Source organism: Callithrix jacchus, chromosome 10 (assembly GCF_049354715.1).
Source record: "Callithrix jacchus isolate 240 chromosome 10, calJac240_pri, whole genome shotgun sequence".
Classification (NCBI taxonomy): Eukaryota; Metazoa; Chordata; class Mammalia; order Primates; family Cebidae; genus Callithrix; species Callithrix jacchus.
In genome coordinates this window covers 70518811-70537083 of record NC_133511.1, presented here as the reverse complement: position 1 = coordinate 70537083, position 18273 = coordinate 70518811, and the positions used below count along the sequence as shown (strand labels likewise).

Here is an 18273-nt window from a genome sequence, read left to right as displayed (position 1 = left end):
TATGTATTCCCAGTCTCTAGAACATGGTTTCTTATGGAATAACTGCTCAGGAAATATTTGTTGGAGAAGCTCAATTATGACCCCATAGATGGAATCTTTTACTGGAAATGAATAGACAAAATGACTTATAGGTCTCTATGATAATATGATATGTTATAAGAGTTACCTTTCAGCATTACAACAATTTGTACAACAAGAAAATGTACAACAATTTGGTATACTGTAAGTAATCATTTTATTCTTCTGGTCCTAGTGAATTTAAATTGCTCACAACAACAGATTGTGAATTTGGATTGCTTACAACAACAGATAATTAAAGATTTTTCTGGAAAAAAAATCATGATGTTTCATTGTCTGATTGTGACCACATTGTCATAACAACTTTATTTTCAGAATAACTCATAAAGAAAGCAAAGGAAAAAGAAATATGCCTCTTCTCAACGCTTCTTGCCCCTCTCCTGTCACCTTCTTGCTGATGGGCATCCCAGGACTAGAGCATCTGCATGTCTGGATAGGGATTCCTTTCTGCTCCATGTACATGGTGGCCTTGGTGGGGAATGCGACCATCCTGGCAGTGGTGAGGGCAGAGAGAAGCCTCCATCAGCCTATGTTCCTGTTTCTGTGCATGCTGTCAGTCACTGACCTGGTTCTTTCCACATCTACACTGCTTCGCATGCTCTGTCTCTTCTGGTTTGGAGTTCGTGACATTGCCTTTGATGCTTGCCTGGCCCAAATGTTCTTCATCCACAGCTTTACTGCCATGGAATCTGGCTTCTTCCTGGCCATGGCTATTGACCGCTATGTGGCCATCTGTGACCCACTGCGCCACGCCACCATTCTTACACACAGTCGCGTATCTCTAATGGGTATTATAGTCATGTGTCGGGGGGTAGCTTTCTTTTCTCCACATCCCATTCTGCTTAAACAGCTGCCTTACTGCAGAACACGAATCATTGCCCACACCTACTGTGAGTTCATGGCTGTGGTGAAGCTGGTGTGTATGGACATAGGTGCTACCAAAAGCTATAGTCTCAGTATGGCTTCTATCATTGGCTCATGTGATGTCATTCTCATTGCTGTATCCTATGTCTTCATCCTACGCTCAGTATTCCGCCTGCTATCTCGAGAAGCTAGCTTCAAGGCCTTAGGCACGTGTGGCTCCCATGTCTGTGTCATCCTTGTTTTCTATTCCACAGCTGGGTTTTCAATTTTTACTCATCGTTTTGGGAAAAATGTGCCAGCACATGTTCATATTTTTATTGCAAATATGTACCTTTTGGTTCCCCCTTTTCTCAACCCCATTGTGTATGGACTAAGGACCAAGAAAATACGGGAGCAAGTTCTTAAGGTGCTAAGGGTTAAAGCTGCTTGATTTTATTTGGATTACCAAGAGAGACAGTTGAAGAACAAATCTAAATGCAAAAGATGATGTAGGGAAAAAAACTAACTGCTCTTACTCTCATAAACCGAATGGTTCTGTTATTTACCAGGTCATTGTAAGTTCCACAGATTCTAATTCAACAAGTAGTTTCAACTTTTTTATTTAGTAAATATTGGAGAAGAGATTATTAATCTTCTCATATGTATCTGTTGGATCTTCTTTTTTTCTTTTCAAATATTCTCATTCCCACCCTTGCCTCCCCAGTCTTCAGTCTCATAGTTTCACTGATGAACAGTATTCCTTAATTAGAAGGCTTAGGTTTCATTTCCTTTAATTAAACATATATCTTCCTGATAATATGCATAAACTGAACACATTATATTTTTTAGAATTTAGATTCCATGTTATCTTTTCTGGGCAATCTAATAGTTCATTGGTTAAGGGTCCAGGCTTTGGAGTTAGACTGCTTGGGTCTTAGTCCAGTATTATTCCCTGGCTAGCTTTATTTCCATTCATTTAATTTTTGTCTAAGTTTCCTGATACATCAAAATAAATGATAATAGAACTTGTTTTATAGGATTGTGTGAGAATTACATGAGATGTGTAACTTGAAATGGCACAGAGAAAACACTCAATAAAAAAATAAAAGCTATTTCATTCTTCCCTCAATGATTATGTTTCCTAAGTTCTCCACCCTTGGCTTGTTTAAAATGCTTTAGGAAATGCACATTATATCTTATTTAATATATTTGCAACTGTGGAAAATTTGTGTATTTTGATGCTTATATAATGATTATGTTTGATTCCATTCTGTTTTAGCAAATATGGCAACGCCTCAATATTATTTTTCCTTTTTTTATGAAATAGTTTGCTTAATTTCATGCCATATATTGTTTACATTATTAAAGCTTTCTGGAGAAGAAGATAATGCTACACAAATGCAAAGGAAGAGTGCTAAGAATGCAGTGACTCCTTCCATCTCTTTTGTTGATGCAGTTATTCATTCATTTATAATATGTGTTCAATAAGTTTAAATTGGATTAGATTGATTTAGACTAATTTTCATAACTCGTTTATTCTTTCATCAATATTGAGTATTTTTATCTTACTTTTTCCTTAGAAAACATTTGCATTAAAAGGTCATAATTAAGTTATTTTGAATCTTTTGATATCTGGGAAACAGTGAAACAAAATCACTCATTTTGTTTGAGTGCCCAATCATTTCAATTTTCTCCAATCATTTGAGGACTCCAGCTCTCTTGTTGCATCATGTGAACTAAACAGATGGGGTCAAATTAGAATTCTATGCACTAAATTGTAAATACAACAGACTATATTAAGTTTGGTGTATACTTACATACTGTTATATATATGTTTTCCTTTCTTCCTCAAATACCTTTTGCTACCATACATCATTGTCATACACTTCCCACCATGACTGATATTTTATGATAAAGTTCTGTGTCAACTGAAGGAGGCCTTCCCTGATGTTTCTCTTTTTAAATACATATTTATGTGTTACTACTAAAGAAAAAGAACCTATATAATCATCACTCACGTTTTTAATATTAAGACAAAATATACCTAATGGACATTTCACTGAAAAGTGTTTTAAATTGTAGTAAAACACACATAACACTTACCATTATAACCATTTCAATGTACAGTTCAGTGACATTAAGTACATTCACATTGTTTTGTAACCATCACCACCACAACCACCATACATCTCCTAAACATTTTTTATCTTTCCCGTCTGAAACTCTATATTCATTAAACACTAAGTCCTCATTCTCCCCTCCTTTCATTCCACATACTGTCTATAAGTTTTACCATCTAGGCACCTCATATAAGTGGAACCATACAACATGTGCCCTTTTGCAACTGTCTTATTTCACTTAGCACAGGTTCATCTACATTATAGCATGTGTTAGAATTTCCTTCTTTTTAAGTTTAATATTAAGTTAAATTTTAATATTAAAATTCATGTGTGTGTGTACACACACACACACACACACACACATATTCATATACATACACACTTTATCCGTTTACCTGATGGACATTTGGGTTGTTTCTACCTTTTGGCTATTGTGAACAATAGTACTATAAACATGAGCATACACATATCTGTTCAAGTGCCTGCTTTCATTTCATTTGGGTGTATACCCAGACGTCTAATTGCTAGATGACCTGGTAATTTTGTGTTTCACTTTTTAAGGAACCATTGTTTTTGTTTGTTTTTCATTTTTTCATAATAGTTGCCATACATTAAAGTGTAAGCAGCAATGTACAATAATGTAATTTTTCACATCTATGCCAACACTTATTTTCTTTTAATTTATATTTTTAATAATAATCATTATAATGAATATAATGTTGTATCTCACTGTGGTTTTGCTTTGCATTTCTCTGTCAATTAATGATGTTTAAATTTTTTTCAAGTGCTTATTGGCCATCTCATTATATTCTATGGAAATGTGTGTTCAAGTCTTTCGAGCATCTTTAAATCATTTTGTTGTTGTTATTACTGATTTTTAGCAATTCTTTATATATTCTGGCTATTAAATTCTTACAGAATATTTGATTTTCAAATATTTTCTGCGGTTTTAGGGTTGCTTTTTTACTCTGTTGATAGTATACTGTGATGCACAAAAGTTTTAAATTTTGATAAACTCTGATTTATCTATTTGTACCTTTTTGCCTGTGATTTTGATGTCCTACCCAATAAAGCTTTGCCAAATCCAGTGCCATGAAACTTTTCACTTCTGTTTTTTTTTCTAAGAATTTTATAGTTTTATTTCTTACATTTAGGTCATTGATTCATTTTGCATAATTTTAATATTCTGCAAGATAAAAATCTAACTTCTTTTGCACTTTTTTTCCAGTTTTGCAGTATCATTTATTGGAAAGACTGTACTTTTCCATTGGATGGTCTTGGCACTTATAACGATCATTTTACCATATATGTGAGCATTTATTTCTGGACTCTCTATTCTGTTTCATTGATCAATGTATCTGTCTTTCTTCCAGTTCACACTGCTTTGATCACCATAGTTTTCTACTATGTTTTGAAATCAGAAAATGTGAGATCTCCACGTTTGCTCTTCTTTTTTAAGATTGTTTTGGCTACATAGGATCCCTTGAGATTTCATAACAAATTTAAATTGGGTTTTGGATATGTCTATTTCAGACAAAAACTATATCATTGAAGCATCAGTAGAGATTGCGCTGAATCTGCAGATCACTTTGGATATTATTAACTTCTAACAATATTAACTTTTTTAATCCATGAATGTATCTTTTCATTTATTTGCATCTTCTTTTATTTATTTCAGCTTTTTTTTTTTGACAGAGTCTTAATTTTTCACTCAGTCTGAAGTGGAGTGCCATGATCTGAGCTCACTGCAACCTCTGGGCCCCAGGGTTGAAGTGATTCTCCTGCCTCAGCCTCCTGAGTAGCTGGGATTACAGGTGTCTGCTACCACACTTGGTTAATTTTTGTATTTTAAGTAAAGTTGGGGTTTCACCATGTTGGCCAGGCTGGTCTCATGCTCCTGACCTCAGGTGATTCACCCTCGTCTACCTCCCAAAGTGCTAGGATTACAGTTATGAGTCACCATGTCTGTCCTCAGCAATATTTTATAGTTAGTTTATAAGTATTTCACTTCTTTGCTTAAGTTTATTCTTACTTTATTTTTTTTGATACAATTGTAAATAACATTATTCTCATACACTACTTTTCCAGATTGTTTATGATTAGCACACAGAAATGCAACTGACTTTTGCAGGTTGATTTTGTTTATTCTGTCAGGCAATTTCTCTTTGTATTTCTTCTTTCAATGTGTACATAGAATATTTGTGAATTTTTACTTCTACGGTAATGTCATTTGTGAACAGATATAATTTTAGTACTTCTTTTCTTTCTTTTTCTTGTGTAACTGCTCTGGCTAGGCCTTCTAGTACTTTCTTTAATATGAGCAGTGAAAGCAGGCATTTTTGCCTTGTTCCTGATCTTAAAGAATAAGCTTTTTAATATTTTGCCATTGAGTATGGTATTTCCTGTGAATGTTTCACATATGGCCTTTATTATCTTGAGGGTATTAGTGGCTTTTAGTTGTTTCTTTTGTAATAATTAAAATCAGATAACTACGAGGGCAATGTTATGCCATTGTTTTAAGTAAACAAATTACTGAAACCTCTAACCCTGTATTATTATGAAAGACATCTATATTAGTCAGAGTCTAACCACACAACAAAAAGCACTTTAGTTAGTGTTTGGCATCCTTTCTGCAGATAATTATTTACACAAATTATAGAATTGCTGAAAAGTCAAATATTTGACAGTGAAGATTTTCAGAAATTAGAAGAAAATAAATGATTTTAATGTGACTCTAGGGCAGCGAAATAGAAACGCACCAGTAGTGTAGTCATAAATCATTCAAAAATGTAAGTCTCTTGGTGGAAAATGAAAACATAGCAGTCTCCTCTGTAAGGATCTGGAGCCATGGACTAAATGTAGTTGAATAATGTAAAACATTAGGAAAAATATCCTGACGTCTTTTTCATCTTCTCTAATATTATTATTTTTTAGTGTACTTAAAATCTACTTTGTTGGCCAATTATCAGTATGTAACAGAACATTACTAACTAAAAATAATGATTTACCAATTTAAAATTTAGTATTCTTAGCACTTTTGCAAAATAATTGTTTATATTTTCCAAGCCACCCGTTCTGATAACTGATATCTGTGAGCCAATGATTTTTATAAAAGTTTAAATAAAATTGGCTGGACGTGGTGGCTCATGCTTGTAACCCCAGCACTTTGGGAGGCCGATGCAAGAAGATAATCTGAGATCAGGAGTTCAAGACCAGCTTGGCCAACTCTATCTCTACTAAAAATACAAAAACTAGCTTGAGGTGGTGGCGCTTACAACACCTGCATGTACTTAAGTCTGAGAAGTACAAGAAATAAAGTATCTCAAGAGACCTGGAGTCTAGAGACTATTTCTTATTGGTTTCTATGCTCAGAGTTCAGGCGGTAAAGAACAAGATTGAATCCATTTAAGACAGCATATTTTGCCTGGAAAGACTGGGAAAGATTGCTGAAGCTGTTTACAATGTTTATGACCAAACAGCATTCTCATGAGAAACTATCTGTATATAGACAGAGAGGAAAAAAAAAAGAGAGAGAGAGAGTGTGTGTGTGTTCCTTACAGGCCTTTTGTCCCCAGGGATAAGAAGTATTAGGGCGCCTATTACACTTATAGCCATCATTCAGCTGAGTCTCCAGCTGTGAAGCAAGACTATCTAGTTATAGAGGTAAGATTAAACAGGTTATAGGCAGTAGAGAGATGTTTAATTTGGGACAGCACAAGTCAGTGCTTCCATGAAAAAATAATGTTAAAGCCTAGGATGGAGGCTGTAAGTCAAATCCTAAGGAGTGAATTCTCAGCCCTCCTTGTTGTCTGAAAGGTGGTTCAACGTTTTGACTTTACAAAAAGTAACATAGAGGAAGACTAATTCAATATTCAAGCTGATATTTATCTCACCTTTGGATTTAGTCCTGATATATCTTGGTCAAAACTGTATTTGTCTTTTTATACATAGTTTTATTTAAACAAAAATGCCTTATATTACATAGGCTCCTCATATTAATATATCAATTTTTCAAGCAAAATAACCATTCATCTTATTGCACATCTTAAGTTTACTTGGGACACAAAAATCAAGTCAAGCACATTGTGTGATGTTGAAGAATGCTTTGCATACATTCTGAGTCTGATTGATCATTTATAAAAAAACACAAGTATATAGTAACATGAATACTCATGTTCCCTAGATTTAGACATTTACTCTGTTAGATTATCCTTTGTAAATGATAATTTCTTACTGTTGAGTTTCTCTGATTTTATGAAGAATAAGGTATTTTCTTCATTGACTCAATGATTTGCCTTCCATTATAGCACCTGTTTTGTTTACACCTCTTCCTTCTGAAATCTCAACTAATTGCCCTAGTTGCTTTTCAGTATTTCCTAAGTCTCCTGTTCCTCCATTCTATGTGCACTATCACTGATAATAGACAAGAAAGATTAAATACACAAATGACATGGTAGTTGTTCTTTTTCTTTTCTGACCATCTCAGATGGTAGAAAATTATATCTCTATATTTATCAATATATCAATTGCTATCTCTGTAATACTACTAAAATGTATCCAGCCAGCTGGACAACACTTCTTGAAAAAAATCACAAATATATATATAATATATACTCACATAGAATATTTTTCTGCCAATTATTTTTACCCAAAAATCACACTCACATGCATTTGATTCATTGAAAGATAATATTACTGAGAACGTTATTCCATAGCCTACTCTATGTAATTGAATGTACACATCTTTGCCAGTCCATAATAATAATAAAAAGGTTGGTATTCACATATCTATAATCTTTGTGATTTTTAATTTCAGCAGAACCATGGACTATCCATTAATGTTAGCTTTCAACAGGACCAACCTTCAACCTGTCGTCTTCCTTCTACTTGGCATTCCAGGGTTGGAAGCTGCCCACAAATGGATCTCTGTCCCTTTCTGCCTGGTCTACATATTGTCACTGATGGGAAATACTGCTCTTTTGTTAATTGTCAAGACAGATCCAAAACTACATGAACCCATGTACCTCTTTCTATGTATGCTCTCTGTGGCTGATTTAATGCTTACTTCTACTACACTTCCTAAGATACTGAGCCTCTTCTGGTTCAATGACAGAGAGATTTACTTTGAAGCCTGCCTCACTCAAATGTATCTTATCCACTCTCTGTCTACCATGGAATCCGCATTTATCTTGGCCCTGGCTTTTGACCGCTATGTGGCCATCTGTCACCCAATGAGACATTCCTCTATCCTAACACCAACAGTGATTGTAGACTTAGGTTTGGTTATTGTCTTCAGAGGAGCTGTACTCCTCAGTCCACATCCCTTCTTCCTCAGGTGGCTTTCCTACTGCAGAACAAATGTCATCTCCCATACTTACTGTGAGTTTATGGCCCTAATAAAGCTAGTTTGTACTGAAACCAAGATTCGTAGATCTTACAGCCTAATCATAGCATTCCTGACGGGAGGACTGGACTTCATATTGATCATCTGTTCCTATATTCTTATTCTTCTAACTGTCTTCAACCTCCCATCCAAAGCTGCCCGCCACAAGACCTTAAGCACCTGTGTCTCCCATGTATGGGTCATCTTGGTGTTTTACACACCAGCCTTTTTCTCTTTTCTTACTCATAGGTTTGGCCACCACATTGTTCCACATATCCACATTTTTATAGCTAATATATATCTTCTTATCCCACCCATGATGAATCCTGTTATTTATGGTGTTAAAACTAAAAGGATCAGGGAGAGAGTCTTTAAATTCTTAACAGTAAAAGGTTTCTGACTTTGCAAGGATATTTGATTCTCCAGGTCATCAAAAAAGAGAAGGGTTTACAGAGAGCATTTAAAATAAATCAGCACTCCCTTAAGGTTTAACTTTTCAGTGGAAGTTCTGGTTCATATAGGCTGTTAAATCTTGTTAAGTATATTGACTTCAGTGAGCAGTAATGAATATGGAAGATGCATAGAAGGCAGAAACATTTTAAAGCAAAATTCTAAATCATTATTCATGTTTCTAATCTTAATTTTCTTGTAGGCTTTACAAATTCTTAAGGCATAACTAAATTTATATTTAAATAATTTTAAGTTTTATAACATCTAGTTCACCTTATTTTCTTTCACGAATAATTTTTGTGTCATATCTAAGAAATATATTGCATAAATTTGGGTTAAGAAGATTTTCTCCTAAAAATTCTGCTAAAACTTTTCAGTTAGGTAAGGTGTAAGGTGTTGGTTCAGGTTCATATATGGTTAAGAATAACCAGATATTTATGATTGTGAATTTGAGTCTTAAGTGAGATAATATACCTTAATAACTCTGAACATAATTGAATTTTATTTCCCTGTTTTATAGTTAAATGTTTTCATGCCTACTCTGCTTTCCTGAATCAAACATACATTTTTGAAAAGCAACATAATGCCTATGAAGTAAATAAAAATATTTTAGTGCAAAATATATTTATTTGACATATTCTAAAGTGGCCCTGAAAAGCTGTCTTTTTTGGGGACATTTGTATCTGTAGATGCATAGAGAATCTGCATGAATACAGATGCCTCTTCCCTTTTTGGGTTAACTGAGAATCTGATACCTTAAAAGTTCTGAAAAAAAAAAAAAACATTTGTCTTCTAATCTCCCTGAGGCTGCTACCTGTGAGGTTCCATCTACATAACAACTTGTGCTAGCTAAGACTCTTCTCCCTGTCCTATAACCTGTCTTGCCGTTAAAACTTGGTTTACTAAAATAACCTCTTTTGTGCCATACTCTGCATGTTCATTCTCTCTGCAACCTCAAGGTGGTTTATAAGCTTCTGTACCTCACCGAGAGGGTTGGATGTTAATTCTGAAAGCTCCCGTGTATATATGTTAAATAAATTCATATGCCTTTTCTCCTACTAATTAATCTTCCCTGTTAGTGATTTTCAGTGTTTATATTGGTGATCAACTTTTGTGTTTTCGCTCTTCATACTATGTTATAGCTCCCATGATAGAAGGCTAGACATAAGACCTTGAGCACATGTGGCTTTTATGTGTGAACCATCTTCCTGTTATACATATTTGACTTTTTCTCCTTTATCACTGGCAGATTTGGTTATAAAATTGTTCCACAATCCACATCATTATAGCCAACATTACTTTGTTATCTTTCTTATGTTTAGCCCTATCACCTATAATGTGAAAACCAAAAATATTCAAGAGAGGACGTCTGTACTTCATGTATGTTTGAGCCTATGTGTTTGCTCGTTTGTTTTTTAATTAACCAGCTCATTCAGCAAGACAGGTGATAACCATGGAACTGTGGCCTTGTTTATATACAAGTAAATCAACATTACCTAAGAAGACAGAAAATTCCCAGGTAAACATGAGGTTCACATTAACTCCATGAAACAAAAATAAAAAAGACATAGTTAATATGTGGAATAGAGTTGGTCCTGGCAAATGGAAGACATACAATATTTTGTGAGTGGCATTGCTTTTTTCAGTACAGGGCGATTTCTTCATTTGTGTTTGCCCAGCACCTAAAGTTGAGTTAAAAACACATCAACCAAATACAAATTCTTTTTTTTTAAATCTAATGTTCACTTATTTCATTATTTCTTGGTAGACACAGACATGTTGGCCTGGAGTGACTGATATGCAAGTGTCAATACAAGTTTGTTGAGATGCAACATTTTTTCTTTGCTTTTAAAGTTAATATTCTAGTACCTAAAAATAGAAAAGTAATTGAGGACAAAGTGTGTATGTGAAAATCTTAGATATTCTTCCGTTTGAAAGAAACTGGGACCAAGATTGAGGTTTAGTTTATTATATAGACTTTATTTTTGTTTATTTTAAAGAAAATTAAGATTGCGATACTAATGTAGGCGTTATATATAATTTAGTATGTGCCACAGCAGGAATTTAGAAGATGTTTTGCCTCAAGAATAATATACATATGTATTTTAAATTTTAATTAGAAATAAAAACATAAAAAGAAGAAAGAACAGGAAAAGAATACTTGTTAGCTAAAAATATAAGCACAGCTTTCCCATTAAATAAGAATGTTCTTTTTCACAGTAACTATTAAATAATTAAAGTAATTTTAATAAGGAATGCAGAACATGTTATGTTGCTTCATATGGTACAGATCATCTTAATCCCTCCACGATGACTATTTTATTGTGATTGCACCGTAGAAGTATTTGTTTTAAAAATTTGAACACTGAAAAACGTCAAATGAAGAAAGAAAGAAAAAAAAAACTTGTACATCTGCTAAAACTGTCTTTGCAAAATACAACAGTGAAAGAGATCTGATCTAACCAACTCTTTTGCTTTTAACCTCCAAGCTGTCCCTGTTCATTCCTGGGTGGAAGCCAAACTAACTTGGGGGAAACTTAGTTTATAGTTTAATTTTGAAAAAAAAGATGATAACAGCCCTTTCCTGGGACAAATCCCCTTCTTGCCCTGGGAACAGATTGCCTTTGTAGAATTAACAAATTTCCACAAAATTAGAAATTTTAGTTTAGGATACATGCAGCTAGATCACAAGATTCTTAACCTCCTTGATTACTCCTAGAGATAAAATCACTATTGTAGCCAGGCATGGTGGCTCAAGCCTGTAATCCCAGCACTTTGGGAGGCCGAGGCAGGTGGATCACGAGGTCAAGAGATCGAGACCATCCTGGTCAACATGGTGAACCCCCGTCTCTACTAAAAATACAAAAAATTAGCTGGGCACGGTGGCGCGTGCCTGTAATTCCAGCTACTCAGGAGGCTGAGGCTGAGAATTGCCTGAACCCAGGAGGCGGAGGTTGCGGTGAGCTGAGATCAAGCCATTGCACTCCTGCCTGGGTAACAAGAGCAAAACGCCATCTCAAAGAAAAAAAAAATTGGGCCGGGCGCGGTGCCTCAAGCCTGTAATCCCAGCACTTTGGGAGGCCGAGGCGGGTGGATCACGAGGTCGAGAGATCGAGACCAACCTGGTCAACATGGTGAAACCCCGTCTCTACTAAAATACAAAAAATTAGCTGGGCATGGTGGCGCGTGCCTGTAATCCCAGCACTCAGGAGGCTGAGGCAGGAGAATTGCCTGAACCCAGGAGGCGGAGGTTGCGGTGAGCCGAGATCGCGCCATTGCACTCCAGCCTGGGTAACAAGAGCGAAACTCCGTCTAAAAAAAAAAAAGAAAAGAAAAAAAAAATTACTATTGTAAAACCTAAGATATTTTTCAGACCAGGCAGTCAATGGATCAGCTGGCACCACTCAGAGTGACAAACTGTGTCATTTGGTCATGTGGGTTCCACCCAGGGATCAACTCAGCTCAAGAGGACAGTGTTGACTCCCTATAATTTCATTTTTTATCAATCAATAGGCACTCCCAACTGCCTGGGCCTTTGCCCACCAAATTATCCAAGCTCTAGCTGGCTCTGCATGAATTAACTTTCTCTTTTTCAATTCCTCTGTCTTGATAAATCAGCTCTATCTGGACAGTAGACAAAATGAATCCATTAAAAAGTTACACCACTGTATTGACAGAAAATAAATGCAATCAGCATTTTGTGAGACTTACTTTTATGAAACTATGAATTATTTTATATATGAATTACATAAAACTCAATAAACGTGAAGTCTATATTTATTGTTTACTTAATTTCATTAAGCATTTACATAGTTTTTAGTATCTTCATTCCTTATATATTCTTAAATGCCTCTCTCAAGTTAGCCTCTATGACCAACTTGTCTATCCTTTCTTACCTTTCACCATTCTATCACTTTGCACTTGAAAGAAAATATTAGAAAAAAGAGAGTATAGGAGGTTTTAAAATTTGCTTAAATTCAACATGTATTTTAAATAGAATTGCATATTGTGCACTTGCTCAAACTATGAGTAACTTATGGATAACTCCAGTATCAGTATATCATCTTTTTTGATTGCCATAAAACATTCCATGGTATGAGTAATTGGATCTTATTTCACTCATTTTGTACTTCTAAGACTTCAATTTATTTTTAAATTTTTATTGTTCTGTTTACTTATTTTAATGAATTTTTACCATAGTTACAGGTTCACAGCAGAACTGATCAGAAAGTACTGACCCATAATCTCCCTGACCTCACATAAACAGTCCTCCCCCATCAACATCCCACATCAGGGTGGTGTATTTGTTACAATCAATGTTTCTATATTGGCACATGGTTATCATCAAAGTCTATAGTTTACATTATGGTTCAGTCCTGATATTCTTTCTAAGGTTTTGACAAATGTACAGTGGCATATATCCACCATTACACTATCATATAATATATTTTCATTGCCCTAAATATTTTCTGTGCTCCTTCTTTCTATTTATACCTCCTTCCTCTCTAGCCCCTGAAAGCCACTTTTTATTGTCTCTGTAATTTTGCCTATTTCAGAATGCTGTATAGTTGGTGCCATTGCTTCTGTCATTTAGCAAGATGCATTTAAGTTTCCTCCATATCTTTTCATAGGTTGATAACTTGTTTTTCTTTTTAGCAGTCAGTAATATTCTATTGTATGGATGAACCAGAGATTATTTATCCATTCAACTATGGAGAAGTATTTTGTTGCTTCTAAGTTTGAAAATTATGAATAAAGTTGCTGTAAACCTTTGTGTGCAGGATATTATGTGGGCATAAGTGTTCAATTCAGTTGAGTTCAATTGCTGGATTGCCTAGTATAAGTACATTTAGTTTTGTAAGACAGCAACAAACTGTTCAGAGTGGCAGTACTAATTTGCATTCTCACCAGCAGGGAATGAGAATTCCTGCGCTCCACATGTTCACTAGCATTTGGAATGGTCATTGTTTTGGAGTATTGCCATTCTAAAAGATAAGTCCTGTTATTTTGTCATTTTAATTTGCAATCCCCTAGGCAATTATAGTGTTGAACATCTTTTGGTTTGACAGTGTTTTATTGAGGATTTTCACATTGATGTTCATCATGGATATTGACCTGAAATTTTCTTTTTAGTTGTGTCTCTGCCAGGTTTTGGCATCAGGATGATGTTAGTCTCATAAAATGAGTTAGGGAGGATTCCCTCTTTATCTGTTGCTTTGAATAGTTTCAGAAGGAATGGTACCAGCTCCTCTTTTTACCTCTCATAGAGTTTGGCTATAAACCTGTCTGGTCCTGGACGTTTTTTGGCTGGTAGGCTATTAATTGATGCCTCAATTTCAGCCCCTGTATTGGTCCATTCAGGTATCCCACTTATTCCTGGTTTAGTCTTGGGAGGCTGTAAGTGTCCAGGAATTTATTCATTTCTTCTATATTTACTGGCTTATTTGCATAGAGGATTTACAATACTGTTTGATGATAGTCTGTATTTCGGTGAAATCGGTAGTGATATCCCCTTTATCATTTTTTATGGCATCTATTTAATTCTTCTCTCTTTTCTTCTTTATTAGTCTGGGTAGCAGTCTATCTAGTTTGTTGATCTTTTCAATAAACCAGCTCCTGGATTCATTGATTTTTTGAAGGGTTTTTCTGTCTCTGTCTCCTTCAGTTCTGCTCTGATCTTAGTTATTTCTTGTCTTCTGCTAGCGTTTGAATTTTTTGTTCTTGATCCTCTAGTTCTTTTAATTGTGAGGTTAGGGTGTCAATTTTAGATCTTTCCTTCTCTCTCTTGTGGGTGCTTAATGCTATAATTTCCCTCTACTCACTGCTTTAAATGTGTCCCAGAGATTATGGGATGTTGTGTCTTCATTCTCAATGGTTTCAAAGAACATCTTTATTTCTGCCCTCATGTCGTTATTTATCCAGTAGTCGCTCAGGAGCAAGTTGTTCAGTTTCCAGGTAATTGTGCAGTTTTGAATGAGTTTCTTAATCCTGAGTTCTAATTTGATTGCATTGTGGTCTGAGAGACTGTTATGATTTCCATTATTTTGCATTTGCTGAGGAGCGTTTTACTTCCAATTATATGGTCAATTTTAGAATAAGTGTGATTGGTGCTGAGTAGAAGGCATATTCTGTGGATTTGGGGTGGAGAGTTCTGTAGATGTCTATTAAGTCCGCTTGGTCCAGATCTGAGTTCAAGTCCTCAATATCCTGGTTACTTTTCTGTCTCATTGATCTGTCTATTTTCTTAAGAATAGTGTTACCAGTAGATTTGACAAACAGAAATAAAATGGTCCTACTTTGATACTCTTTAATCTGTTGGTCTTCTATATTTTATAAATGCAGAATAAATTCTGAATAATGAAATGAGATGAGAGATCCTTAGTCACAGCAGTGTGGGGTTTTGAGTATCTAGCTCAGCAAACCATCAGCTGTGAAGTAAGAAGCTATAGCTCAATTCTCCAGTCATACTAAATCTTTATTTCCCTTAGAAACATATCTTCCCCTACAATTTGCCATACTATTTTCCACCTCACTGCAATAGAGAAAAAGCAAAGCAAAAATTGTTCTCCCCTATTTTATAAACTCCCTTCAAAGGCTTTGTCAAATATGGGTTCTATATTCTATACGAAAATGTGGGGAATATGTATTCATTGTTAGAGAATGCAGCATAAGATTAAGACCAATGGCTCAAGAGAGAACACGTATCAGTTCAAATATTGGGTCCAAGTTTGTATAGCTATGTAACTTTGGGCAAAATTTGCAAATATCCATGCATTTTAGTTTCTTCATCTATAAAGAAGAGATCATAATAGTAACAAACTCAAAAATCTATGAGGATTAAATGAAATGATACATGTAAATCTTTTAGCAGTCTACTGGGTTTATAATGAAAATCTCCAAATTTTCAACGATCATTATTATTTATAGTCACCAGATATTTTTACTGTATTTTTCAAAATGTAAAACAAAGAAAGCTGTATGGTACATTAAAAGGATTAGGAAGACAGAAATATTTACATATATATATATTATTTGAAATTGAATTTGTTTCTTATATGTAATTATGATAATAAATATATCACTTAAAAAACTAAATGTCAAATTTGTATAAACTTTAGAAATAATGAGAAAATTGTGATTATTTCGATAAATGTAGCATATTTTAAATAAGATTTTTAAATTTAAATGTTTATACACCATCTCTAATCAATTTTCAATTAAGATGTATTCAAATTTTGAGTAGCTAAAAGTTCATTTATATATTAAAATTACAAAATGATGTAAAATGCCATATACAAAAATATAAATATATAGATGTATAACTCATTTGAATTTTATAGATTCTTTTTGTGTTTTTAAAAAATATATCCTTAAATATATATTTCATACATATTACATATGTTTTATATATACATAGCATACAAAATATATGCAAATACACACAAATTCGTGCAACTTAGTGATGGGATATTTTTGAGAAATTTATTTTTACACAATTTCATCCTTGTGCAAATCTCATGGAGTGTACTTACACAAACCTAGATGGTATAGTCTGTTAATTCTACATGAGTAATATGTTGTGCCATGTTGTTACAAAGACTACAATATCATAGGTGATATTGACTTTTCAACTCTATTATAATCTTATGGGGCCACCATCATATATGCCATGTGTCATTGACCAATTTATCATTATTTATAGCATGAATATATATGTATGTGCATGTGTGTGTGTCTGTGTGTGTATTCTGCCTGAAGTAGTGCTTTCCGAAGGCTACATCTGATCGTCCTGCCTTGCTATAGTTTTAGCGGACTTGAATCAGAAAACCCTCTTGTCTTTTAATAGCCCTTAATACTGCTAGAAAAAATATCCACATGTACATCATAGCTTAGTAAATAACATCCTTATTACTCTCAAAGATTCCTTGTTTCAGTAATAAATAATATGGTCAGTCAAACCATGAACAATGTCATCAGATGCAGTTTGTCATGGGCAGAAAGCATCATGCCCATGCTCATAAGCTTCAGCCATCGACTTTGCACATCCGTCTTTTATTTAATTAATTTATTTATTTTTAAATTGCATTTTAAGTTTTGGGGTACATGCGCAGAACATGCAAGATAGTTGCATAGGTAGACATGTGGCAGTGTGATTTGCTGCCTTCCTCCCCTTCACCCACATTTGGCATTTCTCCCCATGCTATCCCTCCCCAGCTCCCCCCACTGCTGTCCCTCCCCTATTCCCTCCAATAGACCCCAGTGTGTAGTGCTCCCCTCCCTGTGTCCATGTGTTCTCATTGTTCATCACCTGCCTATGAGTGAGAATATGCAGTATTTCATTTTCTGTTCTTGTGTCAGTTTGCTGAGAATGATGTTCTCCAGATTCATCCATGTCCCTACTAAGGACATGAACTCATCGTCTTTGATTGCTGCATGATATTCCATGGTGTATATGTGCCACATTTTCCCAGTCCAGTCTATCATCATTGGGCATTTGGGTTGGTTCCAGGTCTTTGCTATTGTAAACAGTGCTGCAATGAACATTCGTGTGCATGTGTCCTTATAGTAGAACGATTTATAGTCCTTTGGATATATACCCAGTAATGGGATTGCTGAGTCAAATGGAATTTCTATTTCTAAGGCCTTGAGGAATCGCCACATTGTCTTCCACAATGGTTGAACTAATTTACACTCCCACCAGCAGTGTAAAAGTGTTCCTATTTCTCCACATCCTCTCCAGCATCTGTTGTCTCATTTTTTGATGATCGCCATTTTAACTGGCATGAGATGGTATCTCAATGTAGTTTTGATTTGCATTTCTCTAATGACCAGTGATGATGAGCATTTTTTCATATGTTTGTTGGCCTCATGTATGTCTTCTTTTGTAAAGTGTCTGTTCATATCCTTTGCCCATTTTTGAATGGGCTTGTTTGTTTTTTTCTTGTAAATCTGTTTTAGTTCTTTGTAAATTCTGGATATCAGCCCTTTGTCAGATGGGTAAACTGCAAACATTTTTTCCCATTCTGTTGGTTGCTGATTCACTCTAATGACTGTTTCTTTTGCCGTGCAGAAGCTGTGGAGTTTGATTAGGTCCCATTTGTCTATTTTGGCTTTTGTTACCAATACTTTTGGTGTTTTGGTCATGAAGTCCTTGCCTACTCCTATGTCCTGAATGGTTTTGCCTAGATTTTCTTGTAGGGTTTTTATGGTGCCAGGTCTTATGTTTAAGTCTTTAATCCATTTGGAGTTAATTTTAGTGTAAGGTGTCAGGAAGGGGTCCAGTTTCTGCTTTCTGTACATGGCCAGCCAGTTTTCCCAACACCATTTAATAAATGCACATCCATCTTACGCAATAAGGGGATTAATATTTTCTGAAAGCACCGTGTATCAAGTCAAGCA

At 34.9% G+C, this 18273-nt stretch overlaps 2 protein-coding genes across 2 annotated transcripts; both read left to right on the top strand.

Moving 5' to 3' along the window:
- Nucleotides 1-427: 427 nt before the first annotated feature.
- On the top strand, nucleotides 428-1372 carry LOC100407116 (olfactory receptor 52M1-like). The gene has a single exon (XM_002754827.5). The coding sequence runs from the start codon at nucleotides 428-430 to the stop codon at nucleotides 1370-1372; it is 945 nt and encodes a 314-aa protein (XP_002754873.5).
- A 6440-nt stretch (nucleotides 1373-7812) lies between these two features.
- Nucleotides 7813-8824, top strand: LOC100895961 (olfactory receptor 52K2-like). The gene has a single exon (XM_003734188.4). It carries the CDS (start codon nucleotides 7865-7867, stop codon nucleotides 8822-8824), a length of 960 nt encoding a protein of 319 aa, XP_003734236.4. The 5' UTR covers nucleotides 7813-7864.
- The last annotated feature ends 9449 nt before the right edge of the window (nucleotides 8825-18273 follow it).

Excerpts from the sequence above, each read along its gene's own strand:
- LOC100895961 (XM_003734188.4), top strand. The coding sequence starts at position 7,865 with ATGGACTATCCATTAATGTTAGCTTTCAACAGGACCAACCTTCAACCT.
- LOC100407116 (XM_002754827.5), top strand. The coding sequence starts at position 428 with ATGCCTCTTCTCAACGCTTCTTGCCCCTCTCCTGTCACCTTCTTGCTG.